At 45.2% G+C, this 25,755-nt stretch overlaps 1 protein-coding gene across 25 annotated transcripts in view; it reads right to left on the bottom strand.

The window, feature by feature from the left end:
* EIF4G3 (eukaryotic translation initiation factor 4 gamma 3) overlaps window positions 1-25,755 on the bottom strand; it is a 529,091-nt gene that overhangs the window by 65,428 nt on the left and 437,908 nt on the right. For 24 of the 25 annotated variants that reach the window (XR_007770674.1, XM_050931132.1, XM_050931134.1 and 21 more), the window contains 8 exons: window positions 24,415-24,585; window positions 24,061-24,258; window positions 22,003-22,149; window positions 21,400-21,636; window positions 17,357-17,461; window positions 10,564-10,696; window positions 8,164-8,258; window positions 5,575-5,668 (listed from right to left, as the gene is read on the bottom strand). Coding sequence is in view for 24 of the 25 variants with exons in the window: in XM_050931132.1 (XP_050787089.1) it covers window positions 5,575-5,668; window positions 8,164-8,258; window positions 10,564-10,696; window positions 17,357-17,461; window positions 21,400-21,636; window positions 22,003-22,149; window positions 24,061-24,258; window positions 24,415-24,585 (1,180 nt within the window). In the remaining variant the exon portion in view is untranslated. Of the gene's footprint in view, window positions 1-5,574; window positions 5,669-8,163; window positions 8,259-10,563; window positions 10,697-17,356; window positions 17,462-21,399; window positions 21,637-22,002; window positions 22,150-24,060; window positions 24,259-24,414; window positions 24,586-25,755 lie in introns of those variants that run through there. The other variant, XM_050931156.1, reaches the window with a different exon arrangement.

Raw genomic sequence — 25,755 nt, 5'->3', positions numbered from 1 at the left:
TAGGCTGATGGCCCCCACAAAAAGGCAAAACCACAAGATTTTCTCTTCAAGTCTTGAAAACAATTCAAATGAAAGTCTCCAAACAGAAAAGGAAGAGTCTTAACGGGTCCAGGTACCAGTGCCAGGAATCACATGACCTAGCCTGACATTATATTTTCTTATGTATTAAGGGGCTCCTCTCATGAAAAAGAAGTTGGGTGGGAAAACCAGCCTGCAAATAGCTGATGCCCTTACTATGTGTTACTATTATGCAAAAGACAGTTACCTTTTCTGTAACTGGTGTTCTTCGAGATGCGTTGCTCATGTCTATTCCACAGTAGATATGTGTGCTCGCGATGTGCACTAGTGCTGGAAGTTTTTCCCCTAGCAGTACCCATAAGGGGGGAGCGCCCCCCGTGACTCCTGGAGTGGCGCCTGCCTGCTGCGGTATAAGGGGAGCTGTGCACTCCTCCCACCCTCAATTCCTTCTTGCCAGACTACTCCGGCAGCAAGGAAGGAGGGCGGGATGTGGAATAGACATAAGCAACACATCTTGAAGAACACCAGTTATGGAAAAGGTAACTGTCCTTTCTTCTTCGAGTGATTGCTCATGTGTATTCCACAGTAGGTGATTCCAAGCTGTATCTCCTGGAGGTGGGTAGGAGTTTACAAGTTCTCGGGACAGAGTACCGCGCTGCTGAACCTGGCGTCATCCCTGATTTGGGAGAATATCACAGTGTGAGGTGAACGTGTGAACTGAAGACCACGTGGCGACCCTACAAATGTCCTGAACAGGGACATGGGCCACAAAGGCAGTCGACGAGGATTGCGCCGGTGTTGAGTGTGCCCTAACACTAGGCGGCGGGGAACACCCATCAGCTCATAACAGGAGTGGATACACGAAGTGATCCAGTTGGACACCAGCTGAGTGGAAATCGGCTGGCTTCTCGCACACTCAGCTGAGGTGACAAACAGCTGCAAGGACTTTCTGAATGGCTTGGTTCGCTCAAGGTAGAAAGCCAGAGCCCGCCTCACATCGAGCAGCGTTCCTCATTAGTGGTGTGAGGTTTGGGGCAAAGGACTGGCAGAAAAATGTCCTGATCCATGTGGTAGGCGGAGACCACCTTCAGGAGGAACACGGGGTGTGGGTGGAGTTGGACCTTGTCCTTATGAAACACAGTATACGGCAGCTCGGAGGTCAGGGTAGTGAGCTCTGAGACCCACCTGGCCGATGTGATAGCAACCAGAAAGGCCACCTTCCATGAGAGGTGAGACCAGGAACACGTGGCCAGTGGTTCAAATGGGGGCCCCGTAAGCTGAGCCAGCACCAGATTCAGGTCCCACTGCAGGACCAGGGGCTCAGAATACAGGTAAAGTCAGTCCAAACCCTTAAGGAACCAGACGGTCATAGCATGGGAGAACATTGTGTGCCCTTGCACTGGGGGATGGGAAGCCGATATGGCTGTCAGATGCACCCTGACCAACAAGGGCGCCAGGCCCTGGGCCCTCAGGCAGAGGAGGTAATTGAGGATAAGCTGGATCGGGGCGGCCGTTGGGGATACACCTTGGTCCGTCGCCCACCCAGCAAAACGAGACCACTTTGCCATGTAGGAGCAGCGAGTGGAGGGCCGCCTACTCTCAAGGAGGATGCGCTGGACCGGAGCTGAGCATGTCCTCTCCTCGCCACCTAGCCATTGAGCAGCCATGCCAAGAGGTGAAGAGCTGCCAGGCTGGGGTGGAGGAGATGGCCCTGGTCCTAAGAGAGTAGGTCTGTCCAGAGCGGCAACAGCCACGGCGGAGCCACTGCCAGGCCCCCGAGGGTCCCGTACCAGTGCTCCCTGGGCCACGCTGGGGCAATGAGGAGGACCCTGGCCTCATCTGTCTTTATTTTCCCTAGGTCCCTGTTGATCAGTGGGAATGGGGGGAAGGCGTATAGGAGTTGGCCAGACCAGGGCAGGACAAAGGCATCAGAGATAGTGCCCCTCCCCAGGCCCCCCCAGAGCAGAACAGGAGACATCACTGGTTCTGTTGAGTCATGAATAGGTCTACCTGAGGAGTTCCTCACCCCCGGAAAAGCTGGAAGGCCACTTTCGGGTGTAGAGACCACTCGTGCTGAGAGGAAAAATCCCTGCTCAAGCGATCCGCCCTCACATTCTGGGCGCTCGGTAGGTGAAAGGCTTTTAGGTGGATGTCGTGGGCTATACAGAAGTCCAGTGCAGACTGAGGGCTTCGTGGCAGAGGGCGGAGGATCGAGCCCCACCTTGCCAGTTGATATAGAACATCGAGGCTGTGTTGTCCATGAGAACTCTGACTGCCTTGCCCTTCAGGTGCAAGCGGAAGGCTGTAGACACCAGCCCCCTCTTTGACCTTCAGGATAAGGAGTAATACCCCTTGCCCAGGAACTCCATGGGCACCGCCTCTATTGCTCCTAGTTCCAGGAGCCTCCCGACCTCCTGCTCGAGCAGAGCCTCGTGTGATGGGTCCCCCAAGAGGGACAGGGGCGGCGGGTGGTTGGGCAGATAGGAGATAAACTGGAGGGTGTAACCTCAGGAGATGATGTTGAGGACCCAACGGTCTGAGGTGAGCCACGACCATTCCGGGAGGAATGCACATAACTGATTGGAGAAAGGGAGCTTGATTGGGGGATCCCTGCTGAAAACTGATGAGGTACCCCTGAGCGTCCCATCAAAACCACCTTTTACCTGCCTGCTTGCCCTTACAGGACATAGGCTAGGGGGCAAGCCAGTATTGTCTTTGTGGGCATTTTTTATAGTCCCATTGCTTATGGGTGGCTTTGTATTTTGGGAAGGCGGCCTGGACGGGAACCTGCCGTGGTTTGAACTTGAGTTTTGCCGGAGCAGGAACATAGAGGTCCAGGGTCTGGAGGGTCGTGAGGGAGTCTTTCATGCTGCCTTCTGTCCGTTTCCTCCGCAAACAGAGCCTTCCCATCAAAAGGGAGATCCTGCATCGACGACTGCGCTTTGCTGGATAGCCCAGAGAGCAGAAGCCAGGATGCCCATCTCATGGACACCGCCAAGACAATGGACCATACGGCCGTGTCTGCTGCATCCGAAGTGGCCTGCAGGGATGCACTTGCAGCCACAGCCCCTTCGTCCACGAGCGCCTTAAATTCCTTTTTATCATGCTCCCGAAGGGAGTCCTAGAACTTGGGGAGGGATCCCCAGAGATTAAACTTGTAGCAACCCAGGAGAGCCTGATGGTTTGCTACTCTCAACTGGAAGCTTGACGACGAATAAATTTTTCTCTCAAAAGCATCCAGCCTCCAAGAGTCTTTGTTCTTTGGGGTCAGGACTGGCTGCCCCTGTCGCTCACTGGGGTTGACCAACATGACCACCAAGGAGTTGGGCGCCGGGTGGGTATACAAATACTCATGCCTCTTAGTGGGTACAAAGTACTTGCGTGCTGCCTTCTTAGAGATGGGAGCCAACAAGGCTGGTGTTTGCCACAGGGCACATGAAATTTACGCCATCCCTTCATGGAGCAGCGAGACCACCCTGCCTGGTGCCAAGGGGGAAAGAACATTGAACAGGAAGTCTGAGGGCTCCTCCATTTCCTCTGCCTGGAGATGGAGGCTCGCTGCCACCCTGGTAGTCCTCCTGCAGGATGGAGGGGAGTGGGGCCGCAATGAGCTCCTCTGGACGGGATGAGGAGGCTAGTGTGGTGTTTTGGGTGTCAACTGGCACCGGAGGATCCACCACCTGTTTGGACTCTGGGCATGGCACCAAGGAAGTGGTTCCGGTCGACTCTTTCCTTGGCAGTCTAGGGATGGAGGCTGATGGTGCTTCCAATGCTCCGGCCACTAAGCAAACCCCCACCGGGAGCTGCACCAGAGGCCACAGTGCCCACTGGTACCACTGGGCCGGCCACAATGCACGGTGCCACTGCACTTGCTGAAGCACTGGCGGGGTCAGTTGATCAGGCTGGCTCGCTTGGCCAGTAGATGGGCGACTGAGTGGAGATCGGGCTGGCATAAGACATGCTGCTGCCTCCGGACTGGAAGTGGTGGCGGTGCCGGGATCTACGTCGACCATGGGACCGTGACCTCAAGGCAGGAGAACGACAATGACGGTAGTAGCTGCACCGCGAGCAATCTCGATGGGCGGACCCACAAAGGCGAGGAGCCAGCAATTGACGCCAGGAGCTACGGTGCCTTGATGGAGACTTTGAGTGGGATTCCGAGCAGGAACGGTGTGGACAGTCATGCCACGACTGACTGTGGTACTGCCTTCGAGATGAGGACTGTCAGCGACGTCCGCCACTGTCCCGGTCTCTGCTTGCTCCATGAAGACAAGCGGTGCCAAGAGTCCCGATCGGATGGCACCCATCCAGACAGTCTAGCCAGCATCAAGGGCGATCCACGTAGACTGAGCCCTGAACGGTCACTGGGTGTTGAGTGGTGTTGAGAACGTTCCCTCGACTGAGACCGGTACCGGGCCGGTGGCGACGGCGGCAATCCCAGCAGTGGCTTGCCTCCGGAGCATGGGGCCGACTTCAGCGGCGCTCCCACCACTGGCATGGACATGACATCCTTAGCTGCCTGGAGGGCTTTGGGTGTAGATGGCATCCAGACATCCAGAGAGGCCTGTTCTGAAGGGGATGGGCTACTTCGCTCCGCATGAGTCAGAGGCATAAGGCCTGATGGAGATCGAAGACTACCCAACATGGGCCTAGCCTCTGTTCTAGATTTCCCTCAGAGTTGTTGTGAAGAGGGATTCTTTCTGGTCCTCTTGGCATGCCCTGTGGAAGGGCAGCAATGCCAACTAGTCGAAGGTACCAGAGGGTCTCCGCATACCGACGCCGTAGTGCCAGGTACTGGATCGGTGTGCCGGGGTCGGGGCCAGCACCAACTCCATCAGGATGTTTCTTTCTTTTTCAGTCTGGAGCTTGACTGACTTGCAGATCTTGCACCTTTAGCTGATATGGGTTTCTCCCGAGCAGCGCAGACAGTCTGTGTGCGGGTCACTCCTTGGCATAGAATGCCTATAGGAGCTGCACGACTTAAATCCTGGGGCACGGGGCATGCTCCACTCTGGGCCCACTAACTAACTAAACTTTACTGAAAACTAAACTGACTACAGGTACTACTGAACGAACAGTTCTGGGGACAAGCAGCAGCAAGGCTGGAGCTAAGTAGTTCCGACGCACCTTCACTGGTGGCAAGAAGGAACTGAGGGTGGAGGGAGCGCGCAGTTCCCCTTATACTGCGTCAGGCAGGCGCCACTCCAGGGGTCGCGGGGGCGCTCTCCTCCTATAGGTACTACTAGGGGAAAAACTTCCCGCACTGGTGCACGTGGCGAGCACACACACCTACTGTGGAATACACATGAGCAATCACTTGAAGAACTCTTATGTCACAATCTGCTTTAAGGGATGTATTCTTGATCATTCGCTACACAAACTTTATCTAGGCCTGAGGTCTGAATTCATTAATTTTAGACGGTCACAGCATGTATACCTCTTACTTCACATTAGGTGGTTTGTTCAAAATTACTACAGTGATGGATCAACAAGGAGCTAAACTACAACTACAAGGATCAATATCAAGGACAGCATATAAACTGAGGTAAAACTTACCAATCTCACTGGCCTTTGCTCCACCACTGCTGCCCTTTCCCCAGCTGCCCAACTGGGCTTTAGGCACAAGCTGAATCTTCTCATCTATTGTGGACTGCAATACACATCAACACAAAGGATCAAGTACTCACAAATAGGAAAATTTTGCTCCTTACCTGTAAATGGATAGTTTCATATAACTCCACTTACTAATTCTGGTACAGCTGGTAAGACCCCTTATTAGCACAGAGGCACATTTCTAGTAAATTCTTGGAGATCAATCCTCAGCCTCTAAAAGGCAGGGGGTGTCTAAGCACACCCCAAATAGATGCTTCCAAAGCATAAGTGTAAAACATCCAAGGGAAAGCAACCCTCCCAAAGAGAAAGTGTAAAACATCTGTGAGCTTCCTATCAATAAGATCAAAAGATCTTAACAGTAGTTTTAAGGAGGGAATATTGGATTGATGCATTAAGCGTGTAAGAGACGACCATTTTGTGTGTAATGAATAAATGGTTTCCACTTACTGTGAAATCTGCCAATCCTGGCACTGCTGGGAATTTGCAAGCAGCAAGGATCAGAACAGAGAAAGGCATGAAAAGAAAAGGTTTGTAGGATCTGGTGGGAAAAAGCAGTGTCTCACAAGAACAGGAAATCTGTTTTGTAATGATCAGCAAACAAATTTATTGACTACCAGGTTGCAACACTGCAGATCTCCTTGGAATAGCCTCTGTTTCCTTCTGCCCATGAAGCTGCCATGGAAATACAAGTATGTACACTAACCACAGTAGAAGAGCTTCTCTCATCTGAGTTGTAAGCTTGAATATTAGCAGAATAAGTCCACCTCACTAGACAGGGCTTTGGAGGCCTGTTGTACAATCTCCATAAAGATCTGCAGAAAGATTGTATTCTGTTCTGGTCCTACTTTATAGGCCTCTTAACATTCAGGCACTAAAGGAAAATTCAATAGGGTGGCACTGATTAGGACAAAAAGAAATAAAGAAATCATCCTAATAATGTGAAGAACCAAGTTCTCTTTCTTTGGATAGAAATTCCAAAGCTGTTCTCAGGACCATTTTGTCTGGAAAGAACTCTAGCAAAGGACAGGGCTCTAGGAAAGGACAATACACTGACCCTGTGTCTGAGATTACTGTCACAAGAAATCCCATTTTGCTGGTAAGAATAACAAAAAGTTGTTCATCAGAGGCTCAGATGATGGTTGGGGCAAGATTTGCAGGATCAGATTAAAATTTATAATAGTTTATAGGAAGCTGAAAGGCCGATATGAGTCTTCTGATTGCACCCAGAAGTCTACAAATAAAAAGTGAGTGTTCATTGCTCATTTCAAACCACAGATCCTCAAAGCTCTTGGTGCTGCCACCTATGATAAGCAGCAAGTAGAGAGAGAGCAACCCTCCCCTCCACAAAGAGTAGTTCAGTTGAGGAAAGAGAAGGTGGTGGAACGCTGGAAAAGAAGTGACAGTAGTGGGAGCTATGGCCAGCTTCCTTGGCAATGGAAACCAGATACCAGGGCTCAGACCTCTCCTACACTTCCTGCACCAAGATTCTTGGTGCTTAAATCTTCCCTGCCCAGGCATCTCCTTAAAGCATTGCCAACTAAGAGAAGATGACATGGAAAACCTGCCACCCTCTGAGGAAGAGGCTGTCCCTTCCCTCTTCTTCAGGACTGGCTCCAGGTTTTTTGTTGCCCCAAGCAAAAAAGAAAAAAAAGTGTGTAGGGGGAGCAAAGTGTAGGTGCTGAAGCAAAAAAAAAGAAGAAAAGGGGCCAGAGTGCTGCCTCAAGCAGATGCTTGGAACGCTAGTGCCTAGAGCCGGTCCTGCTCTTCTTCCCTGTGTATTTGCAGGAGGGGAGTCCAAAAAACAGAATGAGAATCATGAAAGTACAGAAGTACAAGGTGACATCCTGGGCCTCTCTCTGGAAGATCCAGAAGTGGACAGGATGGTGTTCAGAAAAAAAAGGTCTGGACAAGGGACAGAAAGATACAAGCGCCAATTCTCAGAAAACTGTAGTCTAGAAGGAGCCTGCTATCAGGCCTGAGGCAAAACTGAGAGAATACTGTGGACTCTATGTACGGAGAGTATGGTGGGGCACCTCTGCCAACAGGGGCTAGAAACTGAACTCCAAGAATCTTCCTGAGTTCTGCCTCCATGATAACCACAGGCAGGCCTCCCAAGGCATTTGAGAGGCCTTGTGGGATAGCTGCTTGATGTATTATTCCATGTCAAAGACAGGACCTGAATTCACATTCTCTTTTCAACTCAAGAAAATTTTGGATCAAAAAAGGATCATTATGAATCTTAAAAAATGTGTACTCATGTTGTCTTTCCTTCGTTCAAATAATCTTTGAACATTCAGAACTAATAACATTTGCGCAATGTTTTATCTACAATCAGCTCAGATCTGCCTCCCCAAAGATTTTACGAATTAGAACAACCTAGAAAAAATAGTAAGGCAAGATTCTGCACTTGTGCCTCTTTGTACCTATAAGCACCAAACCATCTCCTCCATAGATCTAAACAAACAAAAATTTCTCAAACTAATATCAAAGTAGCTTTGTCAACATTAAGTGACTCAGTCCATTGATACTTACCTTGGTAATTTTAAGGAATTTGGTGGGATCAAGCACACGACTAGTCTTTGTCCCCTGAACAGTGTTCCATCCACCTTCATCTACCCTCTGGACACCTACAGAAACAACAAAGTCAATCAAAACCTCCTTAAAACTGTTGCTCATGGTCCAAACGTATTCAAGGGCAATACGTACAGTCCTCACCTCTAAAACTTGATCTGAAAAAGTCAAAGAAGAGGCTGCAGCCCTACTGTGAGTCCAGCACAACTCTACAGTGTGAATGTTAAGCATGAATTTTGGAGATGTAACCTAGATTAGATATTATAGAGGCATGGGATATTTAAAGACTATTGTATCAACTTTATAAACATTACGTATATCTTTCTGAACTATGAATTGTATTCTGGCTCCTTGGGGGAGTTGCAGGTTTCCTGCAGGAACTAACATCATTTGGGGGTAATAAATGAAAATTCCTAGGCAGGTGGCTCACCCCTTGGGAGAAATGGCACATGCTGGTTTGATCTGGTTAAAGATGGTTACCAAACAAAGAACTGACAGCTGTATGAAGTGGTCATTCTGATATGGGAGGGAGTCACTCTCACTCAATCCAAGAATTAGCATGACACTGTGACCAAGAGGGGCAGACCTGCGGGAAAGGTTTGAAGTACTTTGTTCCTATCAGGGTTTTCATGTAGAAAATGGATTTTCCTAGTAAACTAAGACCTGCATGTGAGTTGTTTACTGTTTTTAAGATAGGTTTTCTCTGTATTGCTTTTGTTCTGAATACTATTTTCTTTATGAAGGCAGAATGGCCACTGGTTAGTGCCTGTCATCACCCTGAAAGAAAGCAGAGGTGCAGATTTAGTTGGGAATTGGTCCTGCCTTGAGCAAGGAGATGGACTAGGATGACCTCCTGAGGTCCCTTTCAACCCTGATATTCTATGATTCTATGATTCCATGCTGAACTAAACTTAGACCAGCTGGGATAATAACAGTGGAATTGCATGAGGAATTGCAGCCCAAATTTCTGGTCTAGAGGGAGAGTCACAGACCTCTGCCCTGAGCAAGGTGATAGTTAGAAGCATGAGACCTAAGTGGAGTGTTCTTAAGGAGGCCAACTGAAGGGGTCAGAGGTGCAGTTACTTCAGGAACTGTGGCACAGTCGATTATTAATTGTTGTATTATAAACAGGCCTGAGAAAGAAACACCACAATTTTGAAGGGCAAACTTTTGTGATATTCCCTCCCAGTCTCAGCACTTTCAATGAGACAACTCAGTTCTGGGATAACCAAGTGTGATGCTACTGAAATCAAAAGGATCCAGACCTGCTTTTAGCACGGCTGATTTTGGTACAATAGCTCAGAAAGGTACGAACAGCCTCTATTCATCTCAATGGGTGTTTAACTTTGATGCCTAACAACAATTTAAGGTGAGGTTATCACATGCTGTCACACACTGAATTGTGCCTTACTGTGAGAGTACTCCCATTTGTTGAAATCGCAGTATTCATGAAGTAAGATGCTACTCAATGTGAGATAGGCCACGTCTACACTACAGCATAAAATCGAAATTATTAAAACCGGTTTTATAAAACTGGTTTTATAAAATCGATTTTACGCATCCACACTAGGGCACATTAATTCGGTGGTGTGCGTCCATGGTCCTAGGCTACCATCGATTTCCGGAGCGGTACACGCTGGGTAGCTCAGTAAAAGAATGAGACCAATAACTTCGATTTCCGTCCACACTAACGCTAAATCGATATAGTAATATCGATTTTAGGGTTACTCCTGTCGTTGGGGAGGAGTACAGAAATCGATTTTAAGGGCCCTTAAAATCGATTTAAAGTGTCTTGTAGTGTGGACGGGTACAGAGTTAAATCGATTTAACCCTGTTTAAATCGATTTAACTGTGTAGTGTGGACCAGGCCTAAGACAGGCAGAATGTGACTCCTAAATAGTAATTATAATATTCTGAGATCCCTGTGAAGCCCTAGAGAAGTGCAGTGCTTCACATAAATGTAACATTTAAGCATCAACCACCCATATAGTGTAATTACAATTTTACAAATCTGAGGCATTTAAGAACTTAAGGGATTTCCCCCCCCAAAAACACACATAGGAAGTCAGTGCAGAGCAGGCAACAGAACCAGATTTCCATGAGACCCTCTTTGTCAACAATGTCAGCTGTCTCATCAGTGATCATTTTAGCAGGAGAAACCAGCTTCTCTGGGAGGGTGGATAGTGCTTGACATTGCAGAGGGATGTTGGAGAAAGTATCCTCAGATCTTCCTCCTGCTCCAATCTCAATCATGTCCATGACAGAAACTTCTTAACAGATTTGTGTCTTTTTAATATGATTTTGAACAGTGGGCAGTGGATGCCCACAGTGAAATGAGAGCTAATTTGTGTGGTTCTTTACCTGGTCTTCTCTTCTCTTTGGTCATGAGTTGCTGGACCTTTCTCTGTTCTTCTTGCTCTTCAATTTTGGCTTCTTTATGAATCTGCTCAATAGTCTTGGGGCCTTGATCTGCTCTCCGGGATACCCAGTTGCACTGTATAAGCAGTACACAAGAACCTAAAATGAGTTGTATGGCATTTACAGAGAAGCCTAGTAAATGTGATATCATGGACATGGTGAGAGTAAGGTTGTAAAAGTCGCCTACACAGTTCAATAGCTAGCTTCTCAGTAACCTTCTCGCCCTTGGGAGATGTTTACACTGCGATTAGATACCAAATGCTGGCCTGTACCAGCTGACTTGGGCTCGTGGGCTTAGGCTGTGGGGCTGTTTAATTGCAATGAAGACATTCTGACTCAGGATGAAACGCAAACTCTGGGACCCTCTTACCTCACAGGGTCCCCCTAGTGCCTGGGTTCCAGCCTGAGCCCAAATCAGCTGGCACAGACCAGCCATGGGTTTTTAACTGCAGAGCAGACACACCCTTAAGGGTTATGTCTATGTTTATAGCGGCACAAGCCCAATATGTGTAGCTACATGCTGCAGTGAAAGGCTCAAGAAGCTCTGCATTGTCAGAGCCTTTTACTGCGATGAGGAAACGCTCTTGCAGGGGGAAGTCAGCAGAGAGCTACCAGAGCCTTTTCCTGATGCCAGAGTCTTTCTCCCCTGCCTCAGCCTTTCGCTTTGTGGGGAAAGGCTGTGGCAGCAAGATGCTGCACTGCTAAAAATAACACTGTAGATGTGGGAGGCACTGCTTGGGCATGTAACTAACCCATGTAGGATCTATATCCTGGGGCTTCAGTCATGTAGGGCATTCTACTCTACTCTACATACATAAGCTGTGCCTCACTATCTACACTGCTATTTACATCTGGGTTAGCTGGGCGTGCAGTGTCTGTTCTCTATATGTCACTGTCAGTATCTTTAGAGCACATGTATCTTTAGATTAGAAGGACCACCAGTGAAAAGGATGCTGTGGAGCTGGGTCACCTAACCCATACCACATTTCTAGCCTCAGACTTACAATAGTATAATCTATATATAGTGCACGAATAGATCATTGAATTTGGCTTCTGTAACAAAGATCCACCTTCATAAAAGAACAAGACTGACATAACATGCAAGGCTGCTTTAACCACTTGTGCTATAAAGGTCTTCAGATCATTATCTTTTCTATCCTATGCAGCATAACTGAATACCAACTTAATAGGAAAAAGATGTCTTTGAGGGGAAGTTGCTGTTACTTCAAATTGGTTACATAATTTTAATGTTTGCTGGCATTTTTCTTCCACTTCTGGAAAGACAATGAAACAACTGGTCCAAAAGAGCAGTAATAGCTGTATTTTTGTGGAAAACTGATTTGCCAGTTAATCCAAGACTCAATATATATTAATGTGAGACAGTTTACCTGGTCCTGAATCAGTAGGGGCTGAGAAATGCTACCCCACACTATAAAATAATCTAATATGGGCCAAATGGGAACTCTTTGGAAAAAAAGTGGAAGCTTTATGCACAAGAAAATATTAGATGATTGATGCTGTCACTAGATCCCATACTGTACACATTCATCTACCCCAAAACACAAGGGATCCAAATATACCATGGTTGTTTCTTGACCTGGCTACAACCTGTTTACAATTTTTAGTGTAGATGACCTCAATTATACTCTGTAACGGCATTAAAGCCCAGGTTATGTATTAAGCTTTAGTGTGGCTATATTTTAGCTTTTTTTACATTTTTAGTTTAGATTGAACTCATCCTCACTAACTTTCAGACAAGTTTGGAACCAGTTATTGATGTGGCTGGCTCTAAAGGTAATTTGTGTCCACACATACTATGGTTAATATGTACATCCCCGCTACAAGACCCTTCCTTATTATGAACCTTTTGGTATAACAAACCCGGTCCCTGGATCCTGACTACAGTAAGTACTCTATTGTAAAAAAAAACAACAATTTTTATCCAGCGTCATACGTTGAGCCCAAGGGCAGAAACTAAGCAGTAGGCCCCTATCCCACCTCCTCCTGCCAGGGGCTGAAGCCAGAGCCCCAGTGCGCAGGGCTGAAGCCTGGAGCCCCAAACCCACCATGCAGGGCTGACAGCCCAAAGGCCTGCCCCCGTGCAGGGCTTGACAGCCCGGAGCTCCAACCCCACTGCCATCCAAGGCTGACAGCCTGAAGCCCCAACCCCACTGCCATGCAAGGCTGACAGCCCCGAGCCCAGCCGCAACCGTACATGGCTGACAGCCCAGAGCCCCAACCCCAGCCATACAGGGCAGACAGCCTGAAGCCCCCAGCCGCCTGGGACTGACAGCTCAAGTCCCAGTCCCTCTGCCCATTTTTTTTTATTGTCCTTTCACTATAAACTGTTCAGGGAGGACAGGCAGGGCAGAAAAGGTAGGGAAGTTGCATTGTATGTAAGAGAACAGTATGACTGCTCAGAGCTCCAGTATGAAACTGCAGAAAAACCTGAGAGTCTCTGGATTAAGTTTAGAAGTGTGAGCAACAAGTAGGTGACCAGATGTCCCGATTTTATAGGGACAGTCCCGATATTTGGGGCTTTTTTTTTTATGGGCTCCTATTACACACACACACACACACACCGGTCCTGATTTTTCACACTTGCGATCTGGTCACCCTAGCAACAAGAGTGATGTCGTGGTGGGAGTCTGCTATAGACCACCACACCAGGGGGATGAGGTGGACGAGATTGTCTTCAGGCAACTAACAGAAGTTACTAGATCACAGGTCCTGGTTCTCATGGGGGACGTCGATCACTCCGATATCTGCTGGGAGAGCAATACAGCGGTGCACAGACAACCCAGGAAGTTTTTGGAAAATGTAGGGGACAATTTCCTGGTGCAAGTGCTGGAGGAACCAACTCAGGGCAGAAATCAGGAAGGCCAAATCACACTTGGAGTTGCAGCTAGCAAGGGATGTTAAGAGTAACAAGAAGGGTTTCTACAAGTATGTTAGAAGAAGGTCAAGAAGAAGGTCAAGGAAAGTGTGGGCCCTTTACTGAATGAGGGAGGCAACCTAGTGACAGAGGATGAGGAAAAACCTAATGTACTCAATGTTTTTTTTGCCTCTGTCTTCACGAACAAGGTCAGCTCCCAGACTGCTGCACTGGGCAGCAAAGCATGGGGAGGAGGTGACCAGCCCTCTGTGGAGAAAGAAGTGTTTCAGGACTATTTAGAAAAGCTGGACATGCACAAGTCCATGGGGCCGGATGCGCTGCATCCGAGGGTGCTAAAGGAGTTGGCGGATGTGATTGCAGAGCCATTGGCCATTATCTTTGAAAACTCATGGTGAACGGGAGAGGTCCCGGATGACTGGAAAAAGGCTAATGTAGTGCCCATCTTTAAAAAAGGGAAAGAGGAAGATCCGGGGAACTACAGGGCAGTCAGCCTCACCTCAGTTCCTGGAAAAATCACGGAGCAGGTCCTCAAGGAATCAATTTTGAAACACTTAGAGGATCAGGAACAGTCAGCATGGATTCATAAGGGCAAGTCACGCCTGACTAACCTAATTGCCTTCTATGATAAGATAACTGGCTCTGTGGATGAGGGAAAAGCAGTGGGCGTGTTATTCCTTGACTTTAGCAAAGTTTTTGATATGGTCTCCCACAGTATTCTTGCCAGCAAGTTAAAGAAGTATGGGCTGGATGAATGGACTATAAAGTGGATACGAAGCTGGCTAGATCATCGAGCTCAACAGGTAGTGATCAATGGCTCCATGTCTAGCTGGCAGCTGGTATCAAGCAGAGTGCCCCAAGGGTCAGTCCTCGGGCTGTTTTCATTCAGTATCTTCATTAATGATCTGGAAGATGGTGTGGACAGCACCCTCAGCAAGTTTGCAGATGACACTAAACTGGGAGGAGTGGTAGATATGCTGGATGGTAGGGATAGGATATAGCGGGACCTAGACAAATTGGAGGATTGGGCCAAAAGAAATCAACAAGGACAAGTGCAGAGTCCTGCACACAGGACGGAAGAATCCCATTCACTGTTACAGACTAGGGACCGAATGGCTAGGAAGCAGTTCTGCAGAAAAGGACCTAGGGGTTACAGTGGATGAGAAGCTCGATATGAGTCAGCAGTGTGCTCTTGTTGCTAAGAAGGCTAACGACATTTTTGGGCTGTATAAGTAGGAGCATTGCCAGCTGATCAAGGGATGTGAACATTCCCCTCTATTTGGCATTGGTGAGGCCTCATCTGGAGTACTGTGTCCAGTTTTGGGCCCCATACTACAAGAAAGATGTGGAAAAATTGGAGAGAGTCCAGCAGAGGTCAACAAAAATGATTAGGGGCCTGGAGCACATGATTTATGAGGAAAGGCTGAGGGAACTGGGATGATTTAGTCTGCAGAAGAGAAGAACGAGGGGGGATTTGATAGCCACTTTCAGCTACCTGAAAGGGGGTTCCAAAGAGGATGGATCTAGACTGTTCTCAATGGTATCAGATGACAGAACAAGGAGAAATGGTCTTAAATTGCATTGGGGGAGGTTTAAGTTGGATATTAGGAAAAACACCTTTCCACTAGGAGGGTGGTGAAGCACTGGAATGGGTTCCTTAGGGAGATGGTGGAATCTCCTTCCTTAGAGGCTTTTAATGTCCGGGAGGGATAGCTCAGTGGTTTGAGCATTGGCCTGCTAAACCCAGGGTTGTGAGTTTAATCCTTGAGGGGGCCATTTAGGGAACTCGGGCAAAAATCTGTTTGGGGCTTAGTCCTGCTTTGAGCAGCAGGTTGGATTAGATGATCTCCTGAGGTCCCTTCCAACCCTGATATTCTATGCAGCGATGGTTCCAGGCACCAGCACTCCAAGCGCATGCTTGGGGTGCTGTCATAAACAGATAGTTAAGGGTTAATGTCTCTTTTACCTGTAAAGGGTTAAGAAGCTCAGTAAGCTTGGCTGACACCTGACCAGAAGACCAATGGGAGGACAAGATACTTTCAAATCTTGGTGCAGGGAAGTCATTGTTTTGTTCGTTGTTTGCTCTTGGGAAAAAGAAGGACCAGACGTACAACCAGACTCTCCTTTTCTTTCTGAATCAGTCTTTCATGTTTCAAACTTCTAAGTAGCCAGGCAAGTCTTATATTTGTTTTCTTTCAACTTGTGAATGTTTTTCCTTTTGCTGGAAGGATTTTTACCTCTGTTTGCTGTAACTTTGAATCTCAGGCTGTAGGGGGAAGTCTCTCTAGTCTATATGAATCTGAATACCCTGTAAACATTTTCCATCCTGATTTTACAGAGATAATTTTTACTTTTTCTTTCTTTAATTAAAAGCTTTCTTTTTAAGAACCTGATTGATTTTTCCTTGTTTTGGAATCCAAGGGATTGAGTCTAAACTCACCAGGGATTGGTGTGGGGAGAAAGGAGGAGGGAATGGTTAATTCCTCTTTGTTTAAAGATCCAAGGAGTTTGGATCTGTATAGCTTCCCAAGGCAACTCGGGGGGGGGGGGAAGTCTCGGGGGGGGGGGGAGAAGGGGGATGGTTTATTTCTCCTTGTTTTAAAACCCAAGGGGTTCGGGTCTTGGGTTCCGCAGGGAAGGTTTTGGGGGAACAGGAAGTGTGCCAAACACTATATTTTTGGCTGGTGGCAGCGTACCAGATCTAAGCTAGAAATTAAGCTTAGAAGTGATGATGCAGGTCCCCACTTTTTGGACGCTAAAGTTCAAAGTGGGGAAAAAACCCTTGACAGGCGCCAAGCTGCGTGGGGCGTCCTGCCGATCCCTGTGAGGGCGGCAGTCAGGCTGCCTTTGGCAGCTTTCCTGCGGGAGGTCCACCAGTTCCCCAGATTTGGTGGCAATTCGACATCGGGTATGCTGAAGCCACGGGACCGGAGAACCTTCCCCAGGTGCGCCACCAAATCTGCGGGACCAGGGACCTCCCGCAGGCAAGCCGCTGAAGGCAGCCTACCTGCCGTGCTTGGGGTGGCAAAAAAGCTAGAGTTGCCCATGATTCTATGATAACAAACCCCTGGCTACTATGAACAAAAGCCTTGGATCCCAACAGGTTCATTATAGCGGGGGTATACTGTAATCATGGTAGCTAATCATATTATCATTCTTGCTAGCAGTACAGGCTGAGACATGTAACTTCCTGTAATAAACTGGGCACACTTTTTTTCTTGATGCATAGAGGCCTTCTGAACACCCTTGTGTAATCACACTGGCTAGTCATCTCAATCCTCTGTGTGTTCAGAGCACCCCAGAGTGCTGCTGGTGTAGCTATGTGCTCATGTCCTCTGGGCACTCTATCTCCAATTCCAGCACTTTGAGACAGCTACCCAGAATGCATAGATACATACATGGTTAAGCAGAGCGCTAAGAATAGACACACAACAAGTGATACAAGTTTATGTTGTTTATAAAAAACCCAAAAACCTACTTTGGACAAAAGCTGAGCTGTGTTTGTTGTAATCGGGTTGGATGAGTGTATCAAAAACTCGTTACAAAAACATGTCTGTATTTGCAGTGTAGACAGGACCTAAGTGTCCTAAACGTCTGAAGCAATTAATCTGTCCACCAAACACTAATCTCTTAGCCCTCAATAAAATGAGGCCGAGGAGTGGGGAAGGAGGAGTGCTTCTTACCTTTCAAATGACCAGATATCTGGGATGAGCAAAAAGGGTATAGATTTTCCTTTCATCATTCCTACTACTGTAATCAATAATTATTACTCTCATTTGAGGGATATTCCATTACAGTAGTGCTAATGACTCTGCTCTTTTACTTACTTCAGTGGGTACATACCAGCCTTAGGTCTATTACATCCTGAAGCATGAAACGAATTCTGGAGGACGTTTTTCTCTCTTTCACAATCTTCTCCATTTGATTAAAATACTGGTCCATACGGGGCTATAAAAAGACACAAATGCCATCATCAACTCTCAGACGAGCATCAGAATGCAACTTTACCTGGGCAATCAATTTTGTTCCAGAGCAGTCTACCGAGCATTGCCGCAATACACTGTATGATTGATTCAGGGATCTAGATTCGCTCTGTGTGAAAATGTGCATCAGGTCATGCACACTTTCATGCATGTACTGGACTTATGTATGTATGGCCCAAAGAATGCTTACATGATGTTTGGGGAACGAGACTGGGATTCTACGGATCCTTGCCTAATTCACTACAAACTTACAATATATTTTGACTACATAGATAAGTTACCACATCCATATGCACAACATCCTTTCAGTCAAGTTATGTTATCATTAAAAATAGCACCATCATTTACTGACAAGAAAAGTGTTTTTTTCCCCAAAGGCTTATAAATTTGGCCACAGTAAAATCAATTTTCACTAGGACACTGAAAGGCATTTCTATTTATCAAGGGCTTGCCAAACTCTCAAATTACAACCTCCACCTATTTTGGAGCTAGAGCTGTTACAAAAAAAAGTTGCAAGTTTTTTTTTTAATAACAAAAAAGTTTTATTTTTTCACTCCTCTCATTCAAAAACAGCGGAAAACTTTTGCTTCAGGAGTACTTGTGGCACCTTAGAGACTAACAAATTTATTTGAACATAAGCTTTTGTGGGCTACAGCCCACTTCATTGGACGCACAGAATGGAACATATAGTGAGGAGATATATATACACATACAGAGAACATGAAAAGGTGGGAGTTGCCCAACGAACTCTAAGAGGCTAATTAATTAAGATGAACTGTTGTCAGCAGGAGAAAAAAACTTTTGTAGTGATAATCAAGATAGCCCATTTAAGACAGTTTGACAAGATACTTAACATGGGGGAAATAGATTCAATGCGTCTAATGGCTCAGCCATTCCCAGTCTCTACTTAAGCCTAAATTGATAGTATCTAGTTTGACAGTAAACTAGATACTATCAATTTAGGCTTACAGACGTTGAATCTATTTGGGGAGGGCTAGCTCAGTGGTTTGAGCACTGGCCTATTAAACCCAGGGTTGTGAGTTCAGTCCTTGAGGGGGCCATTTAGGGATTGATCCTGCTTTAAGCAGGGGGTTGGACTAGATGATCTCTTGAGGTCCCTTCCAACTCTAATAATCTATGATGATTCACTGGTGGACTTGTTCTTGGGTGGCTAGCCTGTACTGCTGCAGCTGCACTGCTGATGGTACCCAAGCCAGCAAGGTTAAAGCTAGCTCAGGTATGTCTACATGTGCTACAATCACACCTCCAGTTGCAGTGTAATCATACCCTTAGTGGCAGAACTCTTACCGATGTCAATAGTGCAGGACTGAAGCGTTGGGTGATACAGCTAGTGTGTAGATGCTGAGATGGAGAGGAATTGAGGAAAAGTATTGTTACTTACCCTATAGTAATTGAGGTTGTTCAAGATGTTGTAGTCAATGTGGATTCCATGTACATGAGACCAGATTTCTTTTAATAGCTGTCTGCCAGGGCTGCACATATTTTCTATGCCTCCTAGTACTCCTATAGCAGGGTCATGGCCCTCTCTTAGTTCCTTTGCAATTCAAAGCCCATTTAGCTGAGGACTCTGAAAAGCGGGGATGAAGGGTGAGTCATGGGATCCACACCGACAACAACATCTCAAAGAGCCACAGTTACTGTACGGTGAGCAATTGTACTTTCTTCTTCTAATAAGAATACAGCAGTAGGGATATATTACCGACCACCTTACCAAGATGGTGATAGTCACTGTGAAATGCTCGGGGAGTTTAGAGAGGCTATTAAAATTAAAAACTCAGTAATAATAATGGGGGACTTCAACTATCCCTATATTGACTGGGTACATGTCACCTCAGGACGGGATGCAGAGATAAAGTTTCTTGACACCTTAAATGTCAAGCTTCTTGGAGTAGCTAATCCCGGAACCCACAAGAGAAGAGGCAATTCTTGATTTAGGCCTAAGTAGAGCACAGGATCTGGTCCAAGAGGTGAATATAGCTGGACTGCTTGGTAATAGTGACCATAATATAATTATATTTAACATCCCTGTGGCTGGGAAAACACCACAGCAGCCCAACACAGTAGCATTTAATTTCAGAAAGGGGGACTACACAAAAATGAGGTTAGTGAAACAGAAATTAAAAGGTACAGCGCCATAAGTGAAATCCCTGAAAGCTGCACGGAAACTTTTTAAAGACACCATAATAGAGGCTTAACTTAAATGTATACCCCAAATTAAAAAACATAGTAAGTGAACCAAAAAAGAGCCACCATGGCTAAACGACAAAGTAAAAGAAGCAGTGAGAGGCAAAAAGGCATCCTTTAAAAAGTGAGGAAAATAGAAAGGAACATAAACTCTGGCAAATTAAGTGTAAAAATATCATTAGGAAGGACAAAAAGAATTTGAAGAACAGCTAGCCAAGACTCAAAAAGTAATAGCAATTTTTTTAAAGTACATCACAAGCAGGAAGCCTGCTAAAGAACCAGTGGGGCCCCTGGATGATAGAGATGCTAATGGAGCACTCAAAGGTGATAAAGCCATTGCGGAGAAATTAAATGAATTCACTGCATCAGACTTCAGGGCCGAGGATGAATTCACGGCTGAGGAAGAATTCATTTAGTTTCTCTTCAATGGCTTTACCTCTTTCCGCATCTCCATTGTCTAGTGGCCCCACTGTTGTACCTTTTAATTTCTGTTTCACAAACCTCCTCTTGAAGCTCATTCCTTTGTTGTTCTTTTGTTTTTTATTGGGATATTTCTGGCTTTAACTTTAAAGAATGTTAAGTGTATCTAGCTCCCATCACACTCCTCCCTCTCAAAACTCTTGTTATCCACTCCTGTTCACTAGCTCCTTTGGTCACTTAGGAGCAGACTTTTTAAAGCCCGGGTCTTCCTGAGTAGTCCTGACCCTGGTTAAGGCTTGATGGGTGATAATCGGCTTAGAGCTCAAAGCCTCGTTAAGAAGCTTTCAGCCTTGCCTAGCATGTCGCTAGCTCATCACACAGTCCCCTAAACAAACAGCAATCCACCCGGGGATCATTGTAAGGATTAGGATTGGTTTCCATTGTGATTCCTGCAATCCACCAAACTGCAAGGAAACTCCCTTCTAAGAGCAGCTGAAAACAATTAGCTCAGTTTCCAGAGTTGTGTCTGATTGAGTTCTGGCAGGCAAATCTGAATACGTCTTCATCCCTTGCCTGGTTTGTATGAAATAGAAGCAGATGGCTAATGCCAATAGGATTGAGTTAATCTAATGTTTAATGCAGTAAATTACACTTACATTTACTGGAAAAATAGGGGAAGGAAAATGCAACAGTGCAGCGTGAAACATCTGCCTCATCACAATACAGCTTGTGATCACAACACAACATAACAGAAGATGAATTTTCAGAGAAAATAATACACTCAGAAGACTTCTATAAGCCTGTGATTGCTTTGATAATAAGGAAGTTTAGATCAGTCAACATGCCTTGCAGATGTTACCATGAACAATTCATTTGATGATGTTTTTCCACATGTAACACAATCCCCAAAGAGCAAAGAAACTGGAATACATTTTAAGGTTTTGGGGACTGCGGTTGACAGATTAAGCTTCCATGCGTAAAAGGAAGATATTATGTATGTCAAATACTTTTTAGGTTGTGTAGCTCGGTGAATTACTTGGAAACAGCTAAACAGCAAAAGGAATTAAAATATTTCAGCTGGTGCTTAATGTAGCCAGCAGTACATAATATATTGGAAAGAGGTGGGAAGGCAATGAGACAGGGTGGGGATGAAACATTCTCAGCATCTGATTTAACAGAACATGACAGAAATTCCTAGAGAAAACAACAGCAACTGGAAGCACCAAGCCCCCACTTTTGCCTCTCTGTTCAGCCACTGTCACTCAGTCTCTTCTTTACCTTTGCTTTCTCAAAGTCCAAGTCCTTGCCGATGGTGGTGAGCAGGCGGCAAAGGCACTCCAGGGACTCTTCATCGTGGTTCTTAAGCAGCTTCACCACACAGTCATGCATGATGGCCTCTGTCAGCATTTTCAGTTTGAAGAGTTCACCAATGAATTTGATGTTTCCGATGGATCTCCGTCGAGCCTTGTCCTTGGCCTCTTCCAGCTCGTCATGGAGCCGTGTCTTCTCCTCTGGCTGTAGAACAGAAAGGGGAATTCTAGAAAGCATGCACATGGAAATCACACTGTAGCACACGCTTCTGAAAAGCTAGAGTTACTGCTGTTCACATCCCCACTCTCTTACTCCAAAAACTAAGAAACATATAATCATAAGGGCTTCCATTAATGCAGCTTTTTTATTAAACCGAACCACAGTAAAACAAGAAATTAAAATTTTCCAAAGCATCCACAGCAGTCCTTCAAGATTGCCTTGGCTGGGATTGGTCCTGCTTTGAGCAGAGGGTTGGACTAGATGACTTCCTCAGGTCTTTTCCATCTCTAATCTTCTATGAGTCTATGACTGGACTAGCAAAGATCACTGAGATTTTATGAAGAAACTCACAGTGGTAGCAGCTTCAAGCTCTTTTTGCTTCTTCTCAAAGACATCATCATCGGCTTTGTCTTTTTCAAATTCCTTCTGGCAACGATTCAGGAGCAACTTGCGGAAATTTACTGTGCTCCCAGGTTTGTCTGCCATAGGCACTTTCAGCTGCACCCAAGGGAAGAAAACCACAGGGAAAAGCACGGTTAAACCTTGACATACAAAGGATCTGAAGTAATCACTAGCAGTTACATTTTATTACATATTTTATAAACAGTAATAGAAGAGCTTGCAAGGCTATTACAGTTAAGCATCTTGCCAGTGTTTTCATTAGACAACCATATTTTTATGAGTTTCAGAATTCGGATATGGAATTTTTCTCCATACTAAACCTTGTCTGACAACTTCTTGGCCTAAAAGGAGATTATGGTTTCCCTACAAAGAATCCATGATTTTTTTAAAATAAGAACATTTTAAAATGCAGATTTTTGTTATGCATTTCAGATTCCAGAGCTATGCCACAACAATATATATTATTGTTAATAAACATTCAGAGAACACTCGTTATGTATTGCCTATGTAACAGTATGCACACTGTAGCTGAATCTTATCAGGTCCATGATTTTCAGGGTTCCTTTCAGAAATGTACCACTCTGGGGCAGTGCTCCACCAATGACAAAAACGGGGATGAACACTTGGAAAAAAAGGGGTCATTCCCCAAATTTCACAGGTAAATGTTTCTTACCTTAAGTTTGGTGATTCGACCCCCCTCTGTCTTGCCTGAAACTTTCTGATACCTGAAATGGCTTTTCTGGGGGCAATGTTTCTTGTCTCTGAGTGACAAGAGGTGCTATTTCTGGTAGGATTAGTTTTCTCCATCACTACCTCTCCTCCTCTGTTTTCCCTCCTCTTCTCTACTTCTACCCCTCTTTTCTCCACCCTCAATCTCCATTTTTCCTTTCTGCACTTTTAAAGTACCTATTGTGTTAGATGCTGTAACAGGTCTAATGACTGACACTAGTAGTGTGACTGATGCCTAACATAAGGAAAATCTCACTTTTACTGCCAATAGCATGGCCAGCAATCCTTGACTGTATTGTTTGTCATGGTGCACCAATAGGATAAAAATCACTCAAGTATTATGTAGAATTGGAATTGTGTGGCCACGGCACAAACCTGTGGCCTGAAATGAACTCTGGATTTGATGACATCAATTCCAAAAAGGCATTACATTCTATCATAGATCAGTAATAGTTCTTTAATCTGCATGTCCATTTCAAGATGGCATTCGCACCATTCTGCTACTGAATCACTACTGGAGCGGTTATGAAGTATCACATTGATGACCTGTGTATCTGTTTTCATGAGAGTCACTGCAGTAATGAGTCAGGATACCTATTTATTAGTTTAAAATGTGCCTTGATACAGATTTACATAATTCACATCAAAGCCTTCTCTCTATCAAATAAATAACCAGCTTTAAAAAGTTTGTGTAAATATGCTTCTACATAATACATCATAAACACTGCAAAAAGCCACTATAAGTGTAATTGAGAACACAGTTGAGAATACAAAACCATCAGTGATAATGAGACTCAAGACAAAAAGAGTGGATTGATTGTCAGAACCCAGGGTCAGTTTGTGGGGCTGGAATTTAGGAATTGCCTCAGCTTTCTACTCGTAAACTGAACACATTTGCTCGGAGATCAGTGACACAACTTGAATATGGAATCCTGTTTTAATGGAGCTACTTTTAGGGCTGAACTGCAATTTAATCACAAAATTTTCAAAGGTGCTCAGCGCCCTGTAACTACAAATCTGGATATCATTTTAGCATCACTCCTAGTCAATTTCACTCTGGGTTTTCTGGGTGCATGTGTGTTCAATGTATACATGTAAACACAATTTTGTAATGTAAGATTTTCTCAGATACACTAAGAAGTTCAATAACAAATACTAAAGGGTATAATTCTGCCCTGGATGTGTTTACATAATTCCCATTTTAGTCCATGGGAATGATGTGCAGCAAGGGGAGAACTTACCCACAGGAAACTTCTGTTTGACTTTTGCCACTCTTACCGTTACGAGACATCTACACATATTTGCATAAGCCACAGAGAAGCTGGGCTCATCGATAGCTTTCTCAAAGACCAGGTCAATGACTCCTTTCAGCCTCTCTTCTGTGTCTACAGTCAGGTCTGTTACTTGCTTCATTAGCTGATTGAACATCTGTGGTGTCAATTTGTTTAAGATACTTCGTACCTTGCGGAACAGTTCCTAAACATGTCAGTAAAAACAGTAAGTGCAGAGCACAAACACAGCAAGATTATAGGAGGTGATCTGAATAATAAACTGGTATGTATTTTAAAGTCATGTGTAAGACCACCCCAGAAATTCACTGGCATTCACAAAGTGTATCAAGACTGTTCTCACCTGGGTTTTTATATTTTCTGGGTCCTCAGCCTGGCTGTCTCTTTTCAGGCTTGGCTTCCAGGCATTTTCTGCTTTCTTCAGGTGTACATCTTCTTTTACACATACAGTGATGATCTTCCTGGGCTCCCTCCTCTGGCTTGGCTGTGATCTTCTTGGTCCAACATTCAACAACTAGGACAAAAACATTCCTTATTGTATCCCATTTAATACTCACTGCTCACAATACACGCTCCAGTACTCAAGTAATAGCTGTGGATGACAATACAATCAATCAACAGTTCACCCTACTACTTTTATGAATTCCTCTCAGACAATAAATTGGTCTAGACCTCAGCTTGGAATCTGTGCAATGCACATAAAAGGGACAAACAGAAGACACTCTTCCCTCTGTCAGCCAACATCACATAAATAAAATAACATGTGGAGATATACCTATCTCATAAAACTGAAAGGGACTCCAGAAGGTCATTGAGTCCAGCTCCTGGTCTTCACTAGCACGATCAAGTACTGATTTTGCCCCAGATCCCTAGGTGGCCCCTTCAAGGACTGAACTCACAATGCTGGTTTTAGCAGGCCAATGCTCAAACCATTGAGCTATCCCCCTGAAAGAGGATGAGTGCTACCAATCAGTCAGAACCTCTTCCATCCCACCACACTACTTAAGATCTGTGGAACTGATTCCCAGTGTCCAACAGGAAGTTTTGAAAAATGGAGACTATTAAGATAGGAGGTCACAGTAAAAGCATGTTCTAGGACTAAGCAGTATCTTCCTGTCTATTTCAAACATGCAAGCTCAGGCTAGTAAGTTATGTTCTTGGTAAAACTGCTAGACTATTACTGATGTTTCAACTGAATTTGATTTTAAACAACAAAGCTATTTTTGAGTTGCACATAGAAAAGAGGGTCAGTTCACCTGAGGCTGAGTAATCAAAACAGATGTGATCCATATTTTCTCTAAACTTCACTGCTGGAGGAATGTAAACTTTTCTTTTGAAAGATAGCACTCACCACCTCCCACAGAGTACACAGCATGGGACAGTTTATTCCATCCAAAACCACACGTGAACAATGCTGATGGTACAGTAGAAAAAGATCATTTGTATTGGCAAAAGGGTATAATACACACGCCTCACCAGAGTAATCTTTGGACTCTTGTTTAAATACTAAATGTACTGAATGGTGCACTAACTCTCATATCTCTGAGTGTACTTGATAGTAATGCCTGATTACTCAATATTAAGTTACATGTTTTGTCAACAAACAGTCCTTTAACACTTGTTAATAAAACATATTTGACACTTTTTCTGTGCTGTACACAACTTTTACATAAAATTTTGGATA

Source organism: Gopherus flavomarginatus, chromosome 21, assembly GCF_025201925.1.
Source record: "Gopherus flavomarginatus isolate rGopFla2 chromosome 21, rGopFla2.mat.asm, whole genome shotgun sequence".
Lineage (NCBI taxonomy): Eukaryota > Metazoa > Chordata > Testudines > Testudinidae > Gopherus > Gopherus flavomarginatus.
Note: the sequence above shows the minus strand (reverse complement) of the source record. Positions and strands in the feature narration are given on the sequence as shown.